General features: G+C 53.5%; 1 protein-coding gene across 10 annotated transcripts in view; it reads left to right on the top strand.

Moving 5' to 3' along the window:
* Positions 1-314: 314 nt before the first annotated feature.
* The window catches only part of ANK1 (ankyrin 1), a 38,962-nt gene continuing 15,806 nt past the window's right edge, over positions 315-23,470 (top strand). For 3 of the 10 annotated variants that reach the window (XM_053966599.1, XM_053966603.1, XM_053966605.1), the window contains exons 1-27: positions 316-488; positions 7,960-8,061; positions 11,814-11,912; positions 12,971-13,069; positions 13,780-13,878; positions 13,973-14,158; positions 14,294-14,392; positions 14,935-15,033; positions 15,352-15,450; positions 15,900-16,097; positions 16,174-16,272; positions 16,628-16,726; positions 16,962-17,060; positions 17,250-17,447; positions 17,619-17,717; positions 17,801-17,899; positions 19,013-19,210; positions 19,424-19,522; positions 19,916-20,014; positions 20,195-20,293; positions 20,398-20,490; positions 20,638-20,710; positions 21,119-21,142; positions 22,029-22,131; positions 22,404-22,551; positions 22,765-22,862; positions 22,951-23,175. In XM_053966599.1, coding sequence (XP_053822574.1) covers positions 465-488; positions 7,960-8,061; positions 11,814-11,912; positions 12,971-13,069; positions 13,780-13,878; positions 13,973-14,158; positions 14,294-14,392; positions 14,935-15,033; positions 15,352-15,450; positions 15,900-16,097; positions 16,174-16,272; positions 16,628-16,726; positions 16,962-17,060; positions 17,250-17,447; positions 17,619-17,717; positions 17,801-17,899; positions 19,013-19,210; positions 19,424-19,522; positions 19,916-20,014; positions 20,195-20,293; positions 20,398-20,490; positions 20,638-20,710; positions 21,119-21,142; positions 22,029-22,131; positions 22,404-22,551; positions 22,765-22,862; positions 22,951-23,175 — 3,056 coding nt within the window. In that variant the 5' untranslated portion in view covers positions 316-464. The other 7 variants (XM_053966598.1, XM_053966607.1, XM_053966600.1 and 4 more) reach the window with 6 other exon arrangements.

The following is a 23,470-nucleotide window of genomic DNA, read 5'->3' on the forward strand; positions in this document are numbered from 1 at the left end:
TCACTGTCTCTAGCCCAGCCTGCTTTGTGTGGCACTGACCAAGAGACAGTGTGGTTCTGGCCACAGAGCTGTTTCATTTTGCTTTATATTGCTGAAGTTTCATCTTCCCTTGAACTATGTGAAGAGCAGGGTTCATGCACATGGGCTCCTCCCTGTTAACAACTCACAGACGTGTTTATGAAGTGTGGCTCAGGCATGACATTCACTAAACACTGTGCCCAGCCTGGCAACTCTCCCCAGGTTCCTGACGTAGGACGACCCATAATCTCCAGACTCCAGACAGGAGCTTCCTTGTTGTGCTGGCTTGCAGTCAGGTGTGTGAGTGGTGATAGGGTGCAGTCTGACTGCTGATAAACCTCTTCCAGCCCACTCATGCTTGGCTTGGCTGCAGCATTCAGCAGAAGTGGGTTGATCAGAGCTGCAGACCCTGGCTGTCCAGGGTGAGCTGACCTTCTCCTGCAGCGATGACATGCATGCATTACCTGAGGGTGAGTACTTGGGCATGGCCAGGGGTTTGTTGGGCAGCAAAAGAGGAGAGGAATCAGGTCAGCTGGTTTGCATGAGGGGGTTTAGGTATATTCTGGCTGGTAATATGAACTTCAGTCCAAAGATAAGGCCTCTTCTCCCCATACAGTTGCTGTGGACCTCAGACTAGCAGGAAGGGTTTGCTGCCCTTCTTAGGTCATTGGTAACTTGCCTAAGGTCATCCTTGGAGCCAGTGACAGTGCCTGGCATTGAAACCAGGTCCCTCGGTGCTGTATTTACCTTGTCCTTCTCACCACAGCTTTACTGGGAGAAGGGAGGTGCCCCAGGGTTGCTTCTTTTTTTTTTTTTTTTTTTGTTTTTGTGGTTTTTTTTTTTTGTTTTGTTTTGTTTTGTTTTGTTTTTTTGCAGTGTTGTGATGTTAAATGTTGATTCCTGTGTTGTCACTTTCTGCCCTGGGACAGGTGCACAGGATGATGTTTCTCTCTCAGCACAGTGCTGCACTAGCTCTGGTGTGGAGCAGATGGCTTTGCTTGCATGTCCTCAGCAGGGATCTGCTGGCAGAGATCCATTACCAGCCCTGTGCTTCTGGTGCTTTTCTTCCTTGCATGGCTTCCAGAGATTGCACCCCAAGCGCTGGCCAGGCAAGCCTGGCTTAAGGCTCAAGACAGTAAATCTGTGGTAGCCACAGCACAAGGACTGTACTGTGATACCTCCCAGCATGCAGATCCCAGCAGAAAGCCCCCTTCTAAGCACTTTTGTTCATGCAGGCAAAGCAGGTGTGGACTAGTCCTGCTGGAGGAGAGGTAGGGAATGAGTCAAAACAGACTGCAGAAATCAGGAGCAGTTTATAAGCGTCACTAGGACAGAAAAGGAAGCTTCTCCACAGGGCACCAGGGCAGATCCTGATGGTATGATCTGGACTCCAGCACCTCACCTGAGCATGAGGGCGCTGGCAGAGCCCAGGTCAGGTAGAGGCTGGTCTAGAAGCTGTGTCTTAGTCCCAGGCTGACATCAAGCAGGCTCAGAGCATGTCTCTGATTCCCCCCTGGCACTGTCAGCATGCTAGAACCCCCTCAGCTCCCCAGTGTTTATTGCACAGACTTGCCTGAACCATGTAGTGGCCCAAAAAAGGTAGTGCATCAGGAAAGCAGGAGATAGAAAGCCGTTGTTCTGCTGCTGCATCTCTCTTGGCAGCTGTAAATGTTGTTATGTTATTAGAAGAGGTGTAGTGCCTGAGCAAAGAGCTCTCATGTATTGTCTTCAGTCACAGTCTATATATTTTTTGATGAGGTAAAAATAGCTTTTCTTTTTCAGGATATGCAGAGAGCAGAGGCTCCTGCTAACATCAAAGGAGAGTGACAGCTTTCCCCTGGGTGTGCATGGCCTCAGCTGGCAGGAGCAGTAGCTGTGTTAATTCTTGCCTCGCTTTCACTCTGTGTGAAAGAAAAGATGTTCTGGTCTCCTTTTCCTGTTCAGGTCTCTGGACCAGCCTCTGTTTCACTCTCCACTCTCCACTGCTGCTGGAGACCTAGCATTGTACTTCAAAGGGAAAGTGATAGTTTGTAAATGACAGAACAAGATCTTGAACATGTTACTTAGAAAATCCATTAGGCAGCAGGCAGGTACTGCAGGCTTTCACAGAGCTGCAGGCTGTAGCCCTCCAGGGGATCCTTATCAGTCTGCTGGGTAGGGGCATCTCCTTGCTGCCTTGCTCTGTGCAGATTAAGCTGTTTGTGATATCTGCCCTCCTCACAGTTCTGAACCTGTTCCAGCTGAAGCAGCCAGCAAAGGGGATCCATGAGCGGGGAAGGAAGGAGTCAAATGGCAATGCAGATATCTGTATCTGAAAATGCTCAGCAGGGACTGAGTTAACCTTTACCCTGACCTGTACCACCAGTGACAGTCCAGAACGACCTCTCCTGTTAAGAGTGCACAAAAATGAGCTTTCCAAAAACCCATTACTCATGATTATGTAATGGTGGAGGATTTTGCATGGTGGAGAAGCCAGTCTGATGCCAGCACTGGAAAGCTTGCCCTCTCTTCAGCACTGGAAAAGTGCTAATTGACAGGTTGCTTCCCTTCCCACAGACCTGCCAGGGGCCTTTCTTCCCTCCTTCTTCTGCTTTGGGATTTCTCCTTTGCCAGTTTGTCAAGTTATTCTCCAGCTCTATCCTTTGCACGGGAATGTAAACAGATCTTTCACTTCCTGCATGCTCTGAGTCACCTGCTGCAAGATGGTTGAGCTCCCCCTTGCATCCTGCTCTGGGGATCTCTGCTGGGCATAGCAGCCATCAGCCTCTGTGGTACATGCTTTGGGGCTGTTGTGGAATCTACACTAAGCAGAAATGAGCATGGACAAAGGGTTTACTCAGGCTGGTGCATGAAATGAGAACAAACTCACTTGGCAGATGCCTTCCAGAGATGACTTCTTGTGCCTTGACTCTCATAATGGCTCCTATTAAGATCTGCAAACCTGTGCTAAGTCATGTGGGCAGAGGTGAGGATGATGGGAGAATAGAACTTGGACATATGGATTTATCTGTCATGAACCATGTGCATAGGGGTGAAGATGATGAAAGAATATAATTTAAGCATCTGGGTTTATCCTTTGATCAGATGAATTTTCCCAATGCTTTTGCTTTTCTCTTTCTTCTGGGTTTGCAGTCTCTTCTTGTTCTCAGCCTGTTCTGCTGGCTGACTGCCTGGGGCTTTGCTACTGTGGCCTCTCTGGAGATGCTGTATTCTGCTGAATGCTGCCTTCTACTCAGAAGGCAGAAAACTGCCAGTAGGTTTTGTTTCTGCTGCAGGGCCCATTGAGAGCGACCAGTTTCTGTTAATACAGATAGGAGAGAAAGTTCCTGTAAGAGAGACAGTATGGCTTCTGTTTCTGAGCGCTTTAAGTTGAATCTCCTATCTTCCCTGATTATCTTATGGGGTCCCTAGGTGTTATCCCTAACTGCTCTTAATCTTAGCAGCTCTTTTAGTGTGTTTAGAGGACTGACAAATTATTCTCATCTGATGAGAAAGGATTGAGGTTATCACCTGCAGAACTGTGTAGTTGATATCTGCAAGGCGGAAAGTTCCAAATGAGCATTGGCTCCAGAGACGTTCCTAGGTTGGACAGTTACTTAAAAGTAAACCACTACAGTGATGTGAGGTTTTGGTGTTTCTGCTGGAAATAATGCCTCAAAGGTGAGGATCATGCCCACTGTTGGACACAAGCCCACATGAGTCAGGAAATGTCCAAGCAAATGGCAAGGACTGTTGCCCTTGGCAAGGGTTTATCACACATCCTCAGCTGGCAGCACTGACTTTAGGTTCCAGGACACTGGCACTAGAAGCTGAAAGTAACTGGATGACCTCTGAGATGTGAGTTGGACCTTTCCACAGCATCTAGACAGGATGCCCATAGCAATACATGGCTTGGTGCCAGGATTAGGGTTTGCATCTCACTGCCAGTCCTGGGGGTTCTTTGGCTGTTGCGGTGACTGTGTGCTGCCCAGCCCTCTGGTGTTTCCTTGCTGGACCTCCTGTCTGCTGCTCAATGAGCCTGTGTCAGCTTTGCTGAAGAGATAAATGGGCAGACAGGGTAAAGAGGGCAATGCAGCAGGATGCGTGTGTACCAGGCTGGAGCAGTGTGGTGAGTTGCTTCTTGAATGTCTTTGTGTCCCAGAAAACACTGTGAGATCAGCACGAGTCCCTGAACTCATTTGTACTTGGAAATCATCTACTTACAGCATTTAGCAGCTCATACAGTGTGGGCTCCTGCCAAGTGTGGCCACCTTTAACAGGAGGAGGCAATGCTGAGACCCTCCCTTTTGTTATCAGTGATGAGCAGCAGGAGCTTGTGGGAGCTCCTCCCTGGGTGTGAATGAGAGCAGGCACTGCCAGAAGAGATTAGAGCAGGACACTGACTGTGGCCAGAGACACAGCAGGCTTACAAACCTCTGACTGCAGCCCGTGAAATCCAGCCTGAGCCTCTGGTTCGACTTCCCCTTTGCTTTGTAGCCTTGGCCATGGCTACAGTGCAATGGGCTCATGTGGTCCCAGGCTAATGACATTATTGCTGTGAGAGAAGGGGGACACCTGAGAAAAGGAACAGAAGAAGCCTCTCCTCACGGCCAGGAGAGGGTGTCATGAAAATCAATTTACTCTGAAACCAGGACAGAGGGAAAGGGAAAATTTAGATTGTCAGCAGACAAGGGGAGATTTTTCTTGAAGGAAAAGAAAGGGGAGTAGAAGCACAGTCTGATGTGCTGTGCTAAGTTTTCAACTTTAGAAGGTCTTGGAGCACTTAACCAAGTTCTGATCTGAGGGTTCTCTCTTGTAGAATTCCTGGCAGCAGCCTCCTGACATTGGATGTCTGCAAGTCTGTAGAGCATGATGCCTGTGTATAGGATTTAGCAGCCACCTAAGAGTGCAAGAGGTACACAACAGCAAGTGAGGCAGCTTATTTTCTCCCCTGGAATATCTCCTTCCTGAAAAATTGCTAGGAAGGCAAAGGAGAATGGAAAGAAACTCTGCAAACTCCAAATAAAGGCAAATCAGCAGAGGCAGTTTCTGCATCTGGAAGCAGTTCTCTGTGTCCTGGGGCACACAGCGAGTGGCTGTGTGCGGTGAGGCACGGCTGTGCTGCGCTTTGTGCTTGTTGGTGGGTGCTGATAACTGTGCAACGCGTGTGTCTGTGGCTGGGAGAGCTGGGATGGTGCTGACTGGGATATGTGTGTGTATCTTCTCCATGTGCACATCTACTTGTGTTCACGGGGTCTCTGCACTTCTTGCTGTCAGTGCTCCCTTTTGCTGAAATTCGGGAGATGGCAGTGACCCAGCCTGTGCTTCCATTTCCTGGGGAGCAAATTGCCCTGAGCATCAGGTAGGCAGTCCCATTTTGCAGCCTGGCATCAGAAGGAAAATATGACTGTGGATCTGCTTTTATCATTTGAGCCAAGCTATTTCATCTTCTCTGGTGGAATGTGTGGTCGGATTGCTGGTGTCTGATGCCCTGCATCTCTCTGTGCATCTCTGGAAGGTACATGCTGAGCATGGGGAGCAAAAGGGCAGCACCTCTGACACACTCCAGCCTTGGCATGTTTTCCAAGGCCTGGGCCCCAGCATCCAGAGTTACCTGTGAGTTGCCAGGCTCCTGGGCATATCCGTGGGGCTGCTTTTCCTCTGCTGTTCCTGAGGTGGTACCTGCAGCTCTGACCCCCTCCCTGCGCTTGGCAGCAGTCATTTGCTTTCTGGAGGTGGCTTGGTATTAAATATCCTGTCTGACACAATAATGGAGAGAAAATGAACAAATTCCATTAGCAGTTGGCGATCCCTGCAGGGTCTGCATTGGAGAGAGGACAGAGCCTGTATTTTTAGATAGAATGCAATTTAACTTACTGGCTCTCTCAAAGCTGGGGAGTAGATAACCAAGGAGGGAGAGAGGGGACACCAGGCTCAGGTTTCAGCCGAAGTGCCGGACTATGGCAGCACGAAAGGGCAAGTCCGGTCCAGACGTGGCTGTGAGTATTCAACACACTTCTCCTTCATGCCCACCGAGACCTCTGCTTTGCTTTTGTGCTTGCTTTCTGCTTGTAGTCTCTGCTGCTGGGTGTGCTGGGGCTTTGAGAGCCCCTTTGCTACAGGGCCATGTCAAGTTTTACCATTTAATCTTCAGAGCTCCATGTGTGTCCCATGGATGACAGAGCCTGGCTGAGCTGTGCTTTGATTTTCCAAGGGTTTGCTGCCTTGTCATTGATCCTGACCTGAGAAGCAGAGGCTTCTCGCAGGGTCTGGAGTTGGAAAAGCTCTTTGCATTCAGCCTGTTGCTTGAAGCTGTCAGTGTTTCCTCGCTGGACCCCAGACAGCATGCAGAGTTCAGAGCGTGAATGTGCACTTCTAAGCACAACGCTGGTGTTGCCTTCTGCCTCTTGCAGTTGATCCTTCTGTGTGAGCAGAGCACTGAGGTGCTGTGTCTCCTCTGCATTCACAGCCTTCCAAAGCCACAGCTCCGCTGTGAACCTGGGGGCTCTTTCCTGAGAGATGGGGCTCTCCTCTGAGCTGGAAGCAAGCAGAGCCAGCTGGCGCAGGAGGTCATGAGATCAGCACGTGTTCCCCCTGCACGCGGAGGCTGCGCAGCGTGAGGGGCACGGTGGTGCTGCCCTCCACCACCTGTCCTTCTGACCCATGGGCTGCCCCGGAGGGGCCATGGCACCTTGCCACCATGGTGGTAGCCTGGCCTGAGCTCTGTGCCTGGCCCAGCGGGGCCAGGTCACCCAGTCTGTGGGCCTCACCTCTACAGCAGGGAACAGGGTCCTAATGGGCCCAGGGCATGCCTGCCTTTCTCTGTGGTAGGAGTGGCAGGCACAAAGGATGAGCTGGGGGAGGCAGATAGAGGAGACCAGAAGGTGTCTGAGTTGTGCTGCTCCGAAGTCCCAGTTCAAACATCTGAGACTGCAAAGAGAAGGGAAAGAGAGGAGCCCTGAACCTGTGTGGAGCATCATCCTCCCTAATATGCCTCCAGTGCTTTTGTCTCTGGCTGTGTTGCTTCCATCTCCTGTCCAGGAGCTTCCTAATCCTGGATGCTCCTCTGCAATCAGCCTGTGGGCAATACAGGATGGCTTGGGGTGGCAGAACAGAAGCTCTCCTAGCACAGGAGGTCCCTTGGTCAGTCCTAATGTGAGTGGTACAAGAGGGGTTCTGATTTTCTCTTGGAGCTGAAGACAGAGGAGTGTGTCCTGCACCCATGCCATGGATGTCTTGTGGCTCTTGGCTGCAGAGAGCCCTTTGGGCTGGCCCAAGCAGGCACATACCACCTCCAGTTACCAGTTCAAGTTTCCAGACTCACAGACCCACATCACTGCATTTCCACCCTGTTCTCCAGCTTCTACTGAGCCATGCCATTGTCTCCATTTGCTGCCTCACACTGCTAAGTAGTGTTGCTAAAAGTATTGCTGTGCCTTGCCTGGGCTGGCTGTGGTGTAGCAGGAAGCACTGCCAAAAAAGAGTTGTGACTTTCACAGCTGTGAGGTGCTCAGGTGGGGCCGTTGTCCCTGGTGCCGGTACCCAAGATCACCCCTGTTGCTACTCAGTGGCTTCTGGAGGAGGGTAGGGATGGGCTCACTACAGCTCCATCAGTGTAGCTCCTCAGCCCAGGCACGGAGGGGTTTCTGGGCCAAGGGAGGCTGTCATGGTGCCAGGAGCTCCCTCCCTACTGTCCCCATAGTGTGATGGGACAAGCTACAGGCTTTCTGCCCCATTATCTGGATGCTCTTCATTTTAAGTCCAGGTCCCAGCCCTTCTTTTTCCTGTCTGATTTGGGGCACCTCAGCCTGTCCCAGCAGTTGTGACTTTCCTGGCCTCTGCCTTTTCTGCCTGGTGTGTGTATTTATGTTCTCTGCAGCTGAGCGAAGAGTTGACCCAGTGCTGGTGGTGGGGGAGAACAAGGGGGCTCTGAGTTTCATGCTTTTTCTTTTTGTCCCCAAGGCTGATGCTGCAACCAGTTTCTTGAGAGCTGCAAGATCTGGGAATCTGGACAAAGCCTTGGATCACCTCAGGAATGGGGTAGATATTAACACCTGTAACCAGGTAGGTGAAACACACAGGGCTTCTGGTACTATCTCTAGTTCATTGAAAATGTGTCTGACCAGAGGGCAAACCTGGAGCAGTTATCTTTGGGGCCAGGAGGGCAGCAATAGCTATAAAGATCTGGGGAGCCTGGATGTACTGGCTGGAGCATAGCAAAGGACATTAACAGGTAAGCAGAGAGGGCTCCTTTTGTGTGACAAGCAAATGGGACAATTGGAAGAAGCTCGGCTGCTTCTCGGAGGGCAGAGCAGATAGCTGTGAAGAGTAGCACAGTGACTGGAACATCACAGTGGGGTGTTATTCCTGGGGCTCGTGGGGGTTATTCCCCTTGCCTGCAGTGCTGATACTTTTGGATTCCTAGAAGTTGCTGTTTATCACAAGCAGTGAATGTTTGCAAAATGACAGTCGTGGTGGTTTGGGAGGTGTTGGGCAGGAGGAGCCCTCCTCATTCTGCACAGAAACAGGTTTGTACAGGAGCAAAGAGCTGCAGGCGCTGAGGAATTGTTTGCACATCATCATCAGAACATTTTGTATCTGTGTAGCTGCCAAATGCAAGTGGCTGAGCCTGAATTGGGGCAGATGCTGTAGGGACAGATTCAGGGGGCTTAGGCTGAGCAGGGAGAGCAGACAGGCTGTGTGCTGTCACTGCTTTCTGCAGCAGTGTTGTTGCTGGGGAGGCTGACTCAGCAGGTAGCACAAAGGCACACTCATCTGTTTCAGTATCAAGTCCCCAAACCAAGTGAAGTTCAGAGCTGATTTGTGCACTGTCACAGCCAGTGCAGTTACTGGGGACAGGTTCCCACAGGGCGAGCAGAGTGCACCATGGATGTTCAGTCATTTCCAAAAGCAAGCCTAAGAGGAGAGGGAGGATTTCTACATCCACTGGTTCTGTAACGCTCTAGCCCAGAGGGGTGTGGGGTTCTGGAGAGGGCTCTGTAAAGAATTATAACAAGGTGACTCATCCACCAGCTAAAGATGATGGCTTTGAACTACTTCTTCACCAAAGAGATACTCTGTCACCAGCTATCTCCGCTGACTAGCTTCAAGTCCTGTTTCCAACCAGATTTCTGGTGCTGGTGAAGGCATTTAACACTTTGATGGAAAGACAATGGCTACAGCAGTATGAGGCTCTTCTCTCAGTGATGTCTTTGCACTGGTTCCTGCCATCTCCCTGAGGTTAGATGGCACTTTGGGGTTTCCTTCTGAGGAATATCAGACCTGTGGGAAAGGTCCAACCTCACATGTCCTGTATAGAATAAAGAGGGATATATGTGGTCAGACCTATCCCACAAGTCCTGTATTCTTACTCAAGTTCAGAGACCTTGACATGCCATCTGATCTTCATCCCGCCGATTTCACCTCCTTCATTGCTGCATCAGTGTCTTCATCATGCACCTTTTGTGTTTCAAATTCCGGCATGGTCCCATCTCATCCACAAGGAGCTGGAGGACTGAGGATGAGTGCACATTGCTGCCAGGACTCTCACCAGCTGGGAACAGCACCGTGATGGCACGTGGGTGCCCAGGAGATGGTCTTTGTTGAGGTGGCCAGTCCTGGTGGGCAGTCCAGAGCAGGTCCCTGCTTTGGGATAGGCTAAGTGTGAAGTCTCTGTGTTATTCTGTAGGGCTGCATTTGTCACATTGATAGCTAGTGTCTGGGATTTCTGGGAATTATTTGCAACATTTAGTGAGGAAAATACAGCACCTTTCAAATTATGTGCATCCTGTGGCAGTTTTGGGTCGGATGAGCTGTCAAACCAAAGCAAATGTGCAAAACAGCCTGTATTGTTCCTGGAGCAGAAATACCAATGAACCATCAATGGAAACAATCTTCTGTGCTTGTTGCACAGCTATTTGTTACAGGTTAATGATTTGTCATGTGTTTATAGCATTCAAAAGGTTAATTATGAATCCTTTGCATAAAAGGGCTTATTATGGTCTGAGGGGAGCAGCTGAGCATCTGTGGTCTTGCTCTCCATTTGTTGCTTACATGAGTGTAACTGAGAAAAAGCTTGTATGTCTGTGTAAGGGTGTCAGTGATTATCTGTATGGGGTTGTGTAGGTGTGTCTTGGTCAAAGAAACAGGGCTTGGCCAGAGAAGATGGACTCAGTGTAGCCGGACATGGCTGGGGAGCACTTCCTTTCAGTGGCACTGTTCTGTGGATGTTACAGCACTTCCACTTCATTTCCCCTTGGAAGCAGACCTTTTGTGCTTGAGGCTTATTAGAACTCTGGAGTTGGTGTGGTAAGGAAGCCTGTAGGTTTTTAGATTTTTGCTCTTTGTGCTGTAATTAGAGTTGAGCAAAATAATCTGTGACTCTTCAGCTTTGATCCTGGGCAACTGGTGCTTTGAGTGAGAAAGAGTGGAAAACCTTTTTGCAGTCTGACAACACTCTTGAAGCAGTTCTGAGTTTAACTGGAGTGTTGAGGGCTGGAACTGAGCCTCCCTGGGAATTTTCTGCTCCCCTAGTAATATTTAGGTGGGGAGGAAACATTTCTGTGAAGTGACCTTCCAGTCAGGAGTTGAAACACATGATTGGAAGGTGGAGTACTTGGGCAGAAGCAGGTGTCCCTCTGCCATGCAACAACACTTTGTAGGGGTGAGTAAACCTAGCATATCCACCTGGGAGAAGTGAGGGACAAGGAGAAAAAGTGGCATCTGAAAATGCCTGCAGGTATTTAACCTCTTTTCCAGCAAATATCCCAGCCCTTTTGTTCACATCTGGGAAGTGGAAGAGGGTGTCAGAAATAACAGATCAGAAGCTGTCTTAGTAGCCTTGAGGATGCTGTCTGACCTGGCACCCCTCCTTCTGACAGCCTGGGGATGCTAAAGGGAAATTGGCCAGTGCTCTGCTCTTCAGGTTCCACGTGTAGGAAGAAGGCAAGCTAAACTGGGGCATACGCAGAGATGTTCTTGAGAAGTCACTTTAGCTCCTTCGGAGCTTCCTGGAACTGGTAGAGCTTAACAGTGACACACCCAACACCTTCTCTACACTCTGCTGCAGCTGAACTCTGGGGGAACAAAGCCCACCATGGGCTGCAGGACAAGGTACTGGGGGGCAGTCTGAAAGCCAGGGAGAAGCCAGCTTGTGGCCTGGAGGCTCACAAACTACTGTGACTTAAATTTGGCTGCTGCTTCATAAAATCATTGTCCAAAGCAGGGCTTCTCACTGCACACCTGTCTGTGTAAATATTAAAGTTTAAGGTTTGTATGTGCTCTTACACAGCAGTTGTGGTGCATCCTTGCTCTGGACTGTGCACAAAGCTCAGCTCTGTGCTTTAGGTGTGAAAAAACCTGACTGTGAGGAGGGACACCCTGTGGAAAGTCACTGGAGCAAAGACAGGAGTTAACATAAGGGATGTGCCACGAGCAGGGAGGACTGAAGCAGTTCCTGTGCCTCAAGCACATGAACACTGAGCTGTGGTACCACCCATCCATACGAAATTGCCTACGTGGGCTGCATGTTTTGCTCATGGAGAAACCTCCAGCATTAGTCAGCAACTCAGCGTTCAGTTGTGTGAAGTTTTCCTGGCAGCATGGAGCTGTTTGTGGCACCATGGCTGGTGTGCTGGATGTCAGTGCAGAGCTCAAGGACAGGGCAATCTCTCCTGCCTCCACCAGCCTGGACTTTCTCCCGCATGGGCCAAGTGCCCACAGTCATGTCTGCACAGGAGCTCAGAGTAGGGTGCTCCCCAGAGAGCTCCATCCCCAGATGATGACTAATTCCCCTTTCCCACCTTTGCGTCCTCCAGAATGGGCTGAACGCCTTGCACCTGGCCTCCAAGGAGGGCCATGTGAAAATGGTGGTGGAGCTGCTGCACAAGGAGATCGTTTTGGAGACAACGACCAAGGTAAGAACAAGGAAGTCTGGCCACGCTGGTCACAACTCTGCACGCTGCCTTTGCTGCCAGACACACCAGCAGTAGCTGAGCAGTGATCATGCTGTTTGCTGTCAGCCCCCAGACAAACTGTGCCAGTGGCAGTGCTGCTGGGCTGGGCCCTAGGACCAGGCTCTGGTTTTAGCATAGGCTTGGCATCTCTTGGTGGGTGGGAGGTGCCTCTTCTCTGTGGGGGCCGTGGTGGACTTCAGAGGGGAGTAACATAAACCACAGCATGTTCTAGTCCTGTCTTACTAGCATTTCCTCCCAGCACGGGCTGCTGCCCCAGGGCAGCCCCTACATGTTCCAGCGCTGAGATGGCCTCGATGCCATTGTCACATGCCTCAGTACCATTGTTACAAGCCTGGAGAGCTCTGGTGCTCTGTAAATAACATATTGTTCTCTCATGCATCACCACAGCAGGTGTGGTTTTCTCTTGATGACAAGCAAGACAACAGCACAAGCAAGCAGGGCTGACAAATGAGCAGCCTTCAGCACCGGCTGAAGGGCTGCGAGAACAGGAGGAGGTCTCAGTTGCCACCTCCCTGGTGCTTCTCGCTCTGGACACAGAGCAGAATCTGGCATTCTGCCACACCACCCAAAGGCACAAGTCGGAAGAGTCTGTGTGTGCATTTTCCAGCCTGCTCATCATCCCTTATATCTGCTGCGATGCCTTGGCTACTGGGTGCACACTGCAGTTTTGCCTGAAGACTGCCAGCTCAGCTCCCCCATCCTCCCCCCTCTCCTCATCTCTCAGTGCTGAAGATGCACAGCACCTGACAGTGCATACAGCTTCTGCTGCCAATAACTTCATGGGAGAGATGAAATCACTCTGTTCCCTGGCCAGGAAACGGGAAGGGTGGCTGGTTGGTTTACAGCAGTGATGGAACATGGAGTGAGAGCTGCATGGCCTTCTAAAGGTTTTCCTGGCCAGCTGCTCTGGTTGCATGCCTGTTAGCGTGTCAGGCCCATCTTTCCCTGGCATCCTGGGTTGCTTCAGCCACTGAGGACTGTTCTGTGGTGTCTTTCAGAAAGGAAACACAGCCCTGCACATTGCTGCCTTGGCTGGACAACAGGACGTGGTCCGGGAGCTGGTGAACTATGGGGCCAACGTCAATGCACAGTCCCAGGTAGGGTGACCTGGTCTGAAACAGGAAGGCACCCATCCTGTGTGATGGTGGTGTCCTCACGGTGGGAACTGTGCCCAGCATGGGTATTTCAGCGGCCCTTTGCAATTTCCCTCTAGTCTTGTCCAGGAGTAAGGACTGCTCTGCCAGACTCCTGAAAAGAGACAAGTGTGCAAATGGTGTGGAGGGAGTCTTGAGGCACATGGGGATACCAGTGTGGTCTCTGTTGAGGGAGTCCCTCTCAACACATACAAGCATGCTGAACTTATCCTGGGGGGACTCATGGCTGATGCCTCCCTGGCAAAGCTTTGAGATCTCCAGCAATCCCTGCAGTTAAACACACTGTGCTTCCTTTGCTCTCTCTTCCTTGGGCCTGGTAGGGCTGAAAGCTCTTCAGGTTTTGCCTGATGGGAGAATTGTCCCTGAAGCTAGGGACAATACTGGCAGTGAGCAGAAAGCAGTGTCTCCTGTAAGTTGACTCTTCCGAAGCACTGTGTTTTTTTCTGGATATGTGGAGCCTTGGGCTCCATCTCTCTGTGATTGTTCCACTGTTGCCAGGTTTTGTTTTTATTTTCTTTTTCACACCCACAATGGATGCCTCTGCCCCTGTTCACTGACCTGGGAGTGTGGGTGTTGATGGGGGTATAGGTCTTCAAAGAACTCAAGAAACACAAGGAAGAGTTGTGTTGATGTTCATGGCCTTGTGTTTGCAGAAAGGCTTCACACCTCTCTACATGGCAGCACAGGAGAACCACCTGGAAGTTGTGAAGTTCTTGCTGGAAAATGGAGCCAACCAGAACGTAGCCACAGAGGTAAGATCCTTGGGGAGGAGCCTGCATGTGGGGGCTACTGAGGGATGTGCTAGGTCCTGCCATGGCTCCTTGATTCTCTCCCTCTCCTTGGCAGGATGGCTTCACTCCACTAGCTGTGGCTCTCCAGCAAGGACATGAGAACGTGGTTGCTCACCTTATCAACTATGGGACAAAGGGTAAGGTCCGTCTGCCTGCCCTGCACATTGCAGCCCGCAATGACGACACTCGCACAGCTGCTGTGCTGCTGCAGAATGACCCCAATGCTGATGTCCTCTCCAAGGTGTGTGGTTTTCCTGTGCTGTCTCTGGGAGCTTCCCCACATCCCCAGGGAGAACAGCAGCTCGGTATGCTGTATTTATCCGTAGTTTCATCAGGAGCATGTGTCTGGCTGGCTGATCCCTCCTTCTTTCCCTAGACTGGATTCACCCCTTTGCACATTGCAGCCCACTATGAGAATCTCAGTGTGGCCCAATTACTCCTGAACCGTGGAGCCAGTGTCAACTTCACACCCCAGGTGAGTGCAGAGTGGGAAGCTACTGGGGCTTGTGCTGCCCCAGCGCCAGAGGAGGATGCTGTGCCTCCTATCCATGTAGGGTGCAGCAGCAGCTGCCAGGGCATGCTGGTGAGGTGGGACTATGCAGAAAGTAGCACAGATGCATGGGGAGTTGCAATTAATAATGAGCATGAGCCTTTTCTGCTATGTCTCCCTTCTGTTAGAAGCAGCCATGCATCCCTGAAAGCTCTTGGGGACCTTGTGTCCAGGCTGAGGGAAAGCTGGTGCTGTTGCTGCAGGGCAGAGCTCATAGAGCTCTGCAGTTAGGATGTCTGTTCCAGACCCAAAGGTGAAGCCCAATCCATGAGCTGGTGCTTTCCTACAAGCTCTGTGTAGCTTCTGTCTGCAGCCTGTAGCTGCACTGCCCTGTTAGACAAGCTGCTCCCCAGTGTTGTCCCTGGGCAGAGATGTAGCTCTCCCTGCCCTCTCTCCTTTGTTTGTCCCTTGCCTTCTTGAAAGAGAAGGGGCTGCTCCTTCTGACAGACTGTCATTGCTCCTGGCAGAATGGGATCACTCCCCTGCACATAGCTTCCCGCCGGGGCAACATCATCATGGTGCGGCTGCTGCTGGACCGCGGGGCCCAGATAGAGACAAGGACCAAGGTGAGAGCACTTCTGAACACAGCCCATCTTTACATGGGCCATCTCCCTCCCTGAGCTCCTTGTGCCCAGTGCCTACCCTGCGAACATCTTGCTGGGAATGTGAGAAAAGGTCTCTGGTGGGGATGGACCAGGTTTTTTTTGCTGGCACATACAGAAGTGAGAGAAGGCTGCATGGCTACAAAGGTGTGCCCTGGGAGCTGAGGCCAGGCTCAGTTTTGCCTTATTTTGCAGACAAGTCCAAAGTCCTGTTAGTCCTCTACCTGAGGGAACCCTGCCCTTCATGCCATACTGAGCCCTTGAACCCTCCTTTCTTCCCAGGATGAGCTGACCCCTCTCCACTGTGCAGCACGCAATGGACATGTAAGAATTGCAGAGATCCTCCTGGACCATGGGGCTCCTATTCAAGCCAAAACCAAGGTACCCAGGTGACTTGGTGGGGCTGTGATTGATGCCAGGTCCCAGGGCAGCACAGTGAGGTAACAAGCTGTGCACAGTTGCTGGATGGCACCCATGACTGGCTTGGGGCTTTTCTTGGCCTGACGAGGGGTAAGAAGCTTCCTGCCCTACTTGGCCCTAGCTGGAGTCCTTTGCCTGAGGGCTTCATCCTTCAAAGGGACCAGTCCTGAGAAGGGGGTGACCTGGGTACAGTCTGCCCCATGGCAGCAGCTCTTCAGGCCCTTCCCTCCACTCGACATTGCTCCTCTGTAAGTCTCAGGGGGGATTTTGAGGCTTCTCTCTGGTAGCACCCCGGGGAACAAGCTGTCTCATCTGCCCTAGAGTAGTGTCTGGGGGTGCAAGGCAGGGGCTGGGTGGGATGCCTGGACCCCCTCCTGGCCCAGCCCTGAGGCTCTGCTCCACGGTCGCAGAACGGCTTGTCACCGATCCACATGGCAGCCCAGGGTGACCACCTGGACTGCGTACGCCTGCTCCTGCAGTACAGCGCCGAGATCGACGACATCACCCTGGACCACCTAACGCCTCTGCACGTGGCTGCACACTGTGGACACCACCGTGTGGCCAAGCTGCTGGTGGAGAAGGGGGCCAAGCCCAACTCCCGAGCCCTGGTGAGGAAGGGTGGGTGGGCTGGACCAGGGGAGAGGGAGTGTTCCTGCAAATGACTGTCCATCTGTCTGTCTGTAGAATGGCTTCACGCCCCTCCATATTGCCTGCAAGAAAAACCACATCCGTGTGATGGAGCTGCTGTTGAAGACAGGTGCCTCCATTGATGCTGTCACAGAGGTAGGTGGGCTGAGCCCGTCCTCAGCTCTCTTGCTTCTACATGTACACTGTGGGCAACATGGCAAGATGTAATGTCCCTGTTGCTTCTGCCATACCCCTGGGACCTTTCTTGGTGCTCTTTGCAGCTTAGAACCTATTTAGTCTGGCAGTGTCTTCCTAAAGGGCAAGGAGATGCAGGGGAGAGAGCAGCTCCCTGTGTTTCCTCTGCACTCACCTGCCAGGCTCCTGGAGCAGACTGGGGACTCAGATTTTGCCTGTGCTGAGACTTGCCCTGGGGAGAAGGAGGAGGGGACAGTAAGAGATAGTGCCAAGGCCATAAGTTCTATCTTGGTTTCTGGCCCCTTTCTCTTCACAGTCTGGCCTGACCCCCCTGCATGTGGCTGCCTTCATGGGACACCTGCCCATCGTCAAGACTCTGCTGCAGCGTGGAGCCTCTCCTAATGTGTCCAACGTGGTGAGTTCCACCCTGGCTGGGGCTTTGGGAGCTCAGCTTATTGGGGCTCAGCAGGATATCCAGGTCTTGCACCTTCTGTTCGCCTGAGCAGTCCCTGGTGCCCTCTGCTTTGTGCTGGCACGAGGAACCAGTAGGGGTTGCAGGCACTGCTCTCCTCTGTTCAGAGCAGAGGAATGACTGCAGGAAGGCATTTTCCCTCCTTTGGCCTTACCACTTTATCCTGCTTTTGGTGCAGAAAGTAGAGACTCCTCTACACATGGCAGCCAGAGCTGGGCACACAGATGTGGCAAAGTACCTGCTGCAGAACAAAGCCAAAGCCAACGCTAAGGCCAAGGTAGGTACAGAGGACCTGTGTGATAATCAGCTCTGGGACCAGCTGGTGCTGAGTTTCTTTTCTGTCACGTGCCCAGAGCGCTGCCTAGCAGCGGCTGTGCAACAGTGGGAGCAGGGCTGGGATCCCTTTGGCATTGCAAGAAGGGACTGGTCCAGGTCTGCCCAGACAGCTTCTTTGCCACCCTCACAGGATGACCAGACTCCTCTGCACTGTGCTGCACGCATCGGCCACACTGGCATGGTCAAACTCCTTTTGGAGAACAACGCCAACCCAAACCTGGCCACCACAGCAGGGCACACGCCCCTGCACATCACTGCCAGAGAGGGGCACATGGACACAGCCCTGGCCCTGCTGGAGAAGGGAGCTTCACAGACCTGCATGACCAAGGTAGGCTCCTGAGTCCACTGCTGCGGAAGGCATCGCCCAGCTGGGGCAAGGCTGGGCAGGCTGGTGGCACAGTGTCCCTGTCGCAGGAGGGGCAGCCTCCTCCTGTGTTGCAGCAGGTGCCAGCACTCTCTTAATCTCTGCCACCCTGTGATGGGCTGCCTTTCTCCTCAGAAAGGGTTTACCCCTCTCCACGTTGCAGCCAAGTATGGAAAAGTGGATGTGGCAGAGTTGCTGTTGGCACATGACGCTCACCCCAATGCAGCAGGGAAGGTGAGATTTGCTTCTGTGGGAGGAGTGGTCTAGTATGGGGAGAGGCTCTGTCTCACCTGTCTGTACTCTCTCCCCCTCTACAGAATGGCCTGACTCCACTGCATGTGGCTGTGCACCACAACAACCTGGAGATTGTCAAGCTGCTGCTTCCCAAGGGGAGCTCCCCACACAACTCGGCCTGGGTAAGTCTGGGCTGGGCTTCCCTGGGGGTGTGGGGATGTGCTGTGTGTCCAGTGCCTGCCAGCCTGGGGCCAGCTCTGCCCCTCAAGCCTGGCACTCAGGGAATGTATAAGGGACTGATCACCACCAGCCTCTCTCCATGTCTGCTGCTCATGCCTGCCTGTCCTCGCACCACGTGCAGCAGGCAGGTTGCCAGGCAGTGGTCCTGTTCCAGCAGATAGGCTGTGTCAGGGATGGTCCTGCTAGCAGCATGGTGGTTGCTGCGTGGGGAATGTGTTTCCATGGCAAGTCCTGCAGAGCAGCGCTGCGGTCTGGCAGTTTGGGAAACCACAGGCAAATGTTTGCATGCAGCTATGAAGCAGTGAGTCAGAAAACCCACAAGCTTGTGAGAGTCACCCAGCTCTGCCTGAGCATGGGGAGCATCTCCCCACAGAGCACACCAGCAGGCGCCCTGCTTGCCATGTTGTTTGCAAAAGCTGCATCCTCCAAACAGCCAAGTGGCTGGTGGTGCCAGCCCTCCCCATCTGGCACTTTCCTCTCCCCTGTGCAGGCTGCCGGCAGACATGCTGGGCAGGCACGGGGAGCAGCCGGTACCAGTGCCAGCCCCCGCTGGTCTGCGTCACCGACAGCCTGCACGTCAGCCTGGGCAGCGGGTGTCTGCCAGCTGCTCTGCTCCTGCAGCGTGGCAGCACAGGCAGGACTCAAGGCCCTGCAGTCTCTGCCTGAATACTAATGCTGTGTATTGGGAGTTTAGCTCCACACCTCAGCCAGGCACATTCCAGGAGGTGTGTCTGCCCCAGCTTTTTGCAGCTCCCAGGGGCTGCATACTGCTGCAGAAATTCATGTGTAGAAAACTCCAAGACAGCCCATACCAGTTGAACCTGAAGCAGGTGGTCTTTGAAAGCCCCGTGCTGACTTGGCTTGAAGAGTGAGTGGGATTTGGCATCAGTGTCAGGGCTGGTTGCTGTCAGAGAGATGGTGTGGAGGGGGGCATCCCTGAGCTCTGGAGGCAGCTAGGAAGGACAGGCCTGGCCTGCAGAGGTAGGGTGGCACCTCCTGTCCCTTCTGGTCTGCTTGGCAGGGCTGAGCACTGCAATGAGCCTCTCTCCCCACAGAATGGGTACACCCCCCTGCACATCGCTGCCAAGCAGAACCAGATGGAAGTGGCCAGCAGCCTGCTGCAGTATGGGGCTTCTGCAAATGCTGAGTCTATGCAGGGAGTCACTCCCCTGCACCTGGCTTCCCAGGAGGGGCATGCAGACATGGTGGCACTGCTTTTCTCCAAACAAGCCAACGGCAACCTCGGCAACAAGGTAAGTTGTCCCAGCGCATCCTGCCAGGCTGGAGGCAAACAAGCCAGCAGAGAACAGCAGTCTGGATGGTGGTCCAGGCCCCTGTGCCTCCCTGCCTTTGGGCAGCAGTACACTGTGTCAGTCAGTTTGCCAGGCTGGAGAGCTGCCAGAGTCTCTGCTGCTGGACCTGCAGTGATGGCAGTGCCACTGTGCTGAGACCTCCTCTCTTTGCAGAGTGGCCTGACTCCTCTCCATCTTGTGGCTCAAGAGGGGCATGTGCTGGTTGCTGATGTTCTAGTGAAACATGGAGTCACAGTGGATGCAATGACCAGGGTAAAGTAGTGCATTGACCATGGCTTTGGTGAAACACATGGGGGAACTACCTCTAGGCCTGCTCAGGGAAGAGCATTTATTTTCTTTTTCTTTGTGCAAGAGACTCCCTTTTGGCAGGCATCCTTACCATTTTGCCTGTGTCCTGGGGACTTTTCCTCCTCTTCCCTCCACCTTTCTAGAGGGGTGATTCTTGCCTGCTCCTGTAGCTTACCTCTGTACCCACGGGTACAGCATGGTTTGAAGCCCTGTGCTTTGGTCTTGGGCTTTTGGGAAGCCCCCACATGCATGCCTCATCCTTCATGCATGGGGGCTTGCCTGTGGGATGAACATATCCAAGCCAGAAGAGCAGTAAGCAGTGGTAAGGGCAGACTGGGACCTGATCTTGTCTTTCAGATGGGCTATACCCCACTGCATGTGGCCAGCCATTATGGGAACATCAAGTTGGTGAAGTTTTTGCTGCAGCACCAAGCGGACGTCAATGCCAAGACTAAGGTACAGAGGTGTCCTGTGCTCCAAGGACCCTTCTGCCGTGGGCAATGGCATGCAGGTTGATGGGGAAGTGGAGCTGTCCTCATGCTCCAGGCATGAAGCACCACGTGTGAGGCCTGGGGGGCATTTCTGGGACAGTAGACTTCCAGAACTGATTGCAGCATCCTCTGTCCTCCCCTGCAGCTGGGCTACACCCCCCTGCACCAAGCGGCACAGCAGGGCCACACGGATGTGGTGACGCTGCTGCTGAAGCACGGCGCGTCTCCCAACGAGATCAGCACGGTGCGTACAATGCTTCCCTGCACCTCTCCACTCCGTGGCAAGCTCAGGCAGCTGCCTGAGCTGTCCTGTGGCTGCTGCTGACCCAATCTTTCCTCTGTGCGCAGAATGGCACCACTCCCCTGGCCATCGCAAAGCGACTTGGCTACATTTCTGTCACAGACGTGCTCAAGATTGTCACAGAGGAAACCGACATCCCGGTGAGCCCCTGGCTACTAGGACCAGGATGCTGTGGAGGAGGGCTGGGACTGGGAGCAGCCTGGGAAAGGTCTGCAAGTGTAAGAGTCAGCTGCAGATAGCTGTGCAGCAAAATGCTGGCTTCCTCTGACTCTGCTCTGCTCCCACAGTCAGTTGGCGACAAGCACCGCATGAGCTTCCCAGAGACTGTAGATGAGATTCTGGACGTATCAGAGGATGAAGGTGAGGGGTGGGAGTTAGGTCACACCATGCCAGAGATCTGCTGGCTGGGTCAGTGTGGCAGGCAGCAGTCAAGGGCATGGCACTGGTGTTCCTGCTGGAACAGGGACACCCCCAGGCCAGGGGAGCTCTGTGGGCCCTGCGGTGGTCTTGCAGAGAGGACGAGGGAAGCCCACCCTTCAGGAGGTGGCACCTCCTGCCTTGGGTGCTTCCCTGCACTATGCAGGAGGGATATGTCTGGACATCTCCGTGATCCCATGCCCAGGGAGTGTGCAGAGAGCCCTTGGGCATGCAGAGCCCCCGCTGTGCCTTGCTCAGGCAAGGAGGGTACCAGCTCCCAGCCCAGCTGTAGCTGGTTTGCTCCTGCACCCTCCCACCAATACCTCACTTTTGCCTCTTCTTACTTTGCAGGCACTGCTCATGTCACAGTAATGGGTATGAAATGTGTCCCCTGCCCCAGCTCAATGGCCCATTTCACCCCATGGCCACTAACCATCCGCACGCCATGTCCATCTGCCGAGCCTTGCTGCTGGTCTGGTGCTCTCCAGTGCCAGCCCTGCCATCCTACCCTGCCAATCCATGTCCGTGCTGCTTGCTGTGGTGTGACTGCATGAATGGGCATCCTCCCACTCAGGAGGACCCTGACTCCCTTGTCAGACCCAGGCCCTGTCCATGGCAGGTGGAGGAACCTCACACTGTAACAATCCCTGGTATCCCCCCACAGCTGCCCCATGCCATCCTAACCAGAGCAGGGATTAACCTGAGAGCTCAAGGGTCTCTGTGCTGCTGTGGTCCCCTCCCCATCTCTGGGGCACTCTGTCTGCTGCAGGAAGTGCTGGATACCCTCCCCACAGGGCACTGGCCAGAGCCAAACTCTGATGAGCTAGTTAGCAGGTATTAATGGGGCCAGTGGTCAGCATTAGCAGAGCTCTGTGCCTCCAGTGGGGTGTGGTGTTAGGGCAGCCTCCTGCACCCCCAGCTGTGCCTATGTCCCTGTCCCAGACATCAAAGTGTAAGGCATTCCCTGTAGTCTCTGCACTGTGTTTGGTGCTGAGAGAAAGAGGTTAGTGAGCAGCCAAATTTCCCAGTGGCTCCCACAGCTCCTGTCCCACTGGCCTGCCCTGCCAGCAGACCCATTCTGGCAGACAGCAAAGCCCTCCCTGTGTCCGGCTGAGACCCAGGGGGCAAGTGTGTGTGTGTCCAGCAGTGGGAGCAGGGATGGGCCCCGGCTCCAGCCCTGAGGAGGAGTGGGGGCAAGGGCTGGATATCTGTGTTCCCTTGTCCATCTGCCTCTGCTTGCTGAGCCAACTCTTGGTTTCAGAGGAAGAGCTGATTGCACCAAAGCCCAAGACACCTGATCTCAGAGACCAGGAAGGCAAAAGGGAGATACTGGAGTTGATGACCACAACGACACTGGAGCAAACGTAAGAGACACTGTATGGTGGGGAGGGAGCAGGTGCAGGGCACAGGACCAGCCTTGTGCTGGGCAAGGGGCACATAAGGCTCTGGGCAAGGAACAGATCACTGAGCCCTCACCAGCTGGCCTAGCAGGCAAAGCTGGTCAGTGCTGTTCCTGCACCAGGACATGGGACTGCTGCTTAGTTTGCCTTTGTCCGGCGGCCCAGAACTCTGTGGGGATGGGCAGGGGCTGAAGGACCCTCCCACTTCCGTGGCTGTCACTACCCTCTCCTGCCAGGGTGGAGTCTCCAGCTGTCCTGCAGGTCCCCTGCGTCCCACCTGAAACTGTGGTGACCAGAGCTGAGGAGACTGAGCAGGTAGGACCTGTGGAGACAGAAGCTGAGCAAGTCAGCCTGCTGCATGCACCCTCAGTGTCCCCACAGGAGGTGAGCATGAGATACAACAGCCTGCCATGGCCTCCCGCAGACATTCCCTGCTGGGGCAGCTCCTCCATCACTACAGAGCTCAAGTGTGTGATGGGTAATGGGCATTGACCCGGCAGTACAGGACTGTCCAGTGAGGATTGTGCAAGGGTGGGCAGGCTCAACATCCCCAGACAGGATCCTTTGCTCACAAGGTCTGTTCCCTGCCTTACACAGCCCTCCAAAGAGTTCGACGAGGACTCTCTGATCCCCAGCAGCCCTGCCACTGAGACCTCAGATAACATCAGCCCAGTGGCCAGCCCCGTGCACACAGGGTGAGTGCCCAGCCCGTGCAGCACATGCATGCTCTGTTCACGAGCTGTCTGCAAGGTGCCCACATGCCCATGCCTCTTTCCACTCCAGGTTCCTGGTGAGCTTCATGGTGGATGCTCGTGGTGGCTCCATGCGGGGCAGCCGGCACCACGGTCTGCGCGTGGTCATCCCGCCCCGCGCCTGTGCTGCTCCGACCCGCATTACCTGCCGCCTGGTGAAGCCTCAAAAGCTACCTGCACCCCCACCACTGGCTGAGGAGGAGGGTCTGGGCAGTCGGATCATTGCTCTGGGGCCTGCTGGTGCCCAATTCCTCAGGTGAGCACAGCTGGGAAAAGAGCAGATTGGGCTGCCCACACCAGGGTCATCCCTCAGGACTGGGAACAGATCGGGATTCATCCGGAGGGCTTTACCAGACAGGGCAAGACTTCTGCCTATATCTGCTTCCTGAGGTTGCCAGAGGAGAGATCCCACCTCTTGTTGGGTGCAGCATGTCTCTGGCATGGGTCGTTCAAGAGTAACAGAACAGTGTCAGAAAAGCCCTGAGCAGCCCTGTCCCAGCAGGTGCAGAGCCCTCTTTCGCAGAGAGAGGGAGGTCAGCAGTCCATCTTCC

Source organism: Vidua chalybeata, chromosome 28, assembly GCF_026979565.1.
Source record: "Vidua chalybeata isolate OUT-0048 chromosome 28, bVidCha1 merged haplotype, whole genome shotgun sequence".
NCBI lineage: Eukaryota > Metazoa > Chordata > Aves > Passeriformes > Viduidae > Vidua > Vidua chalybeata.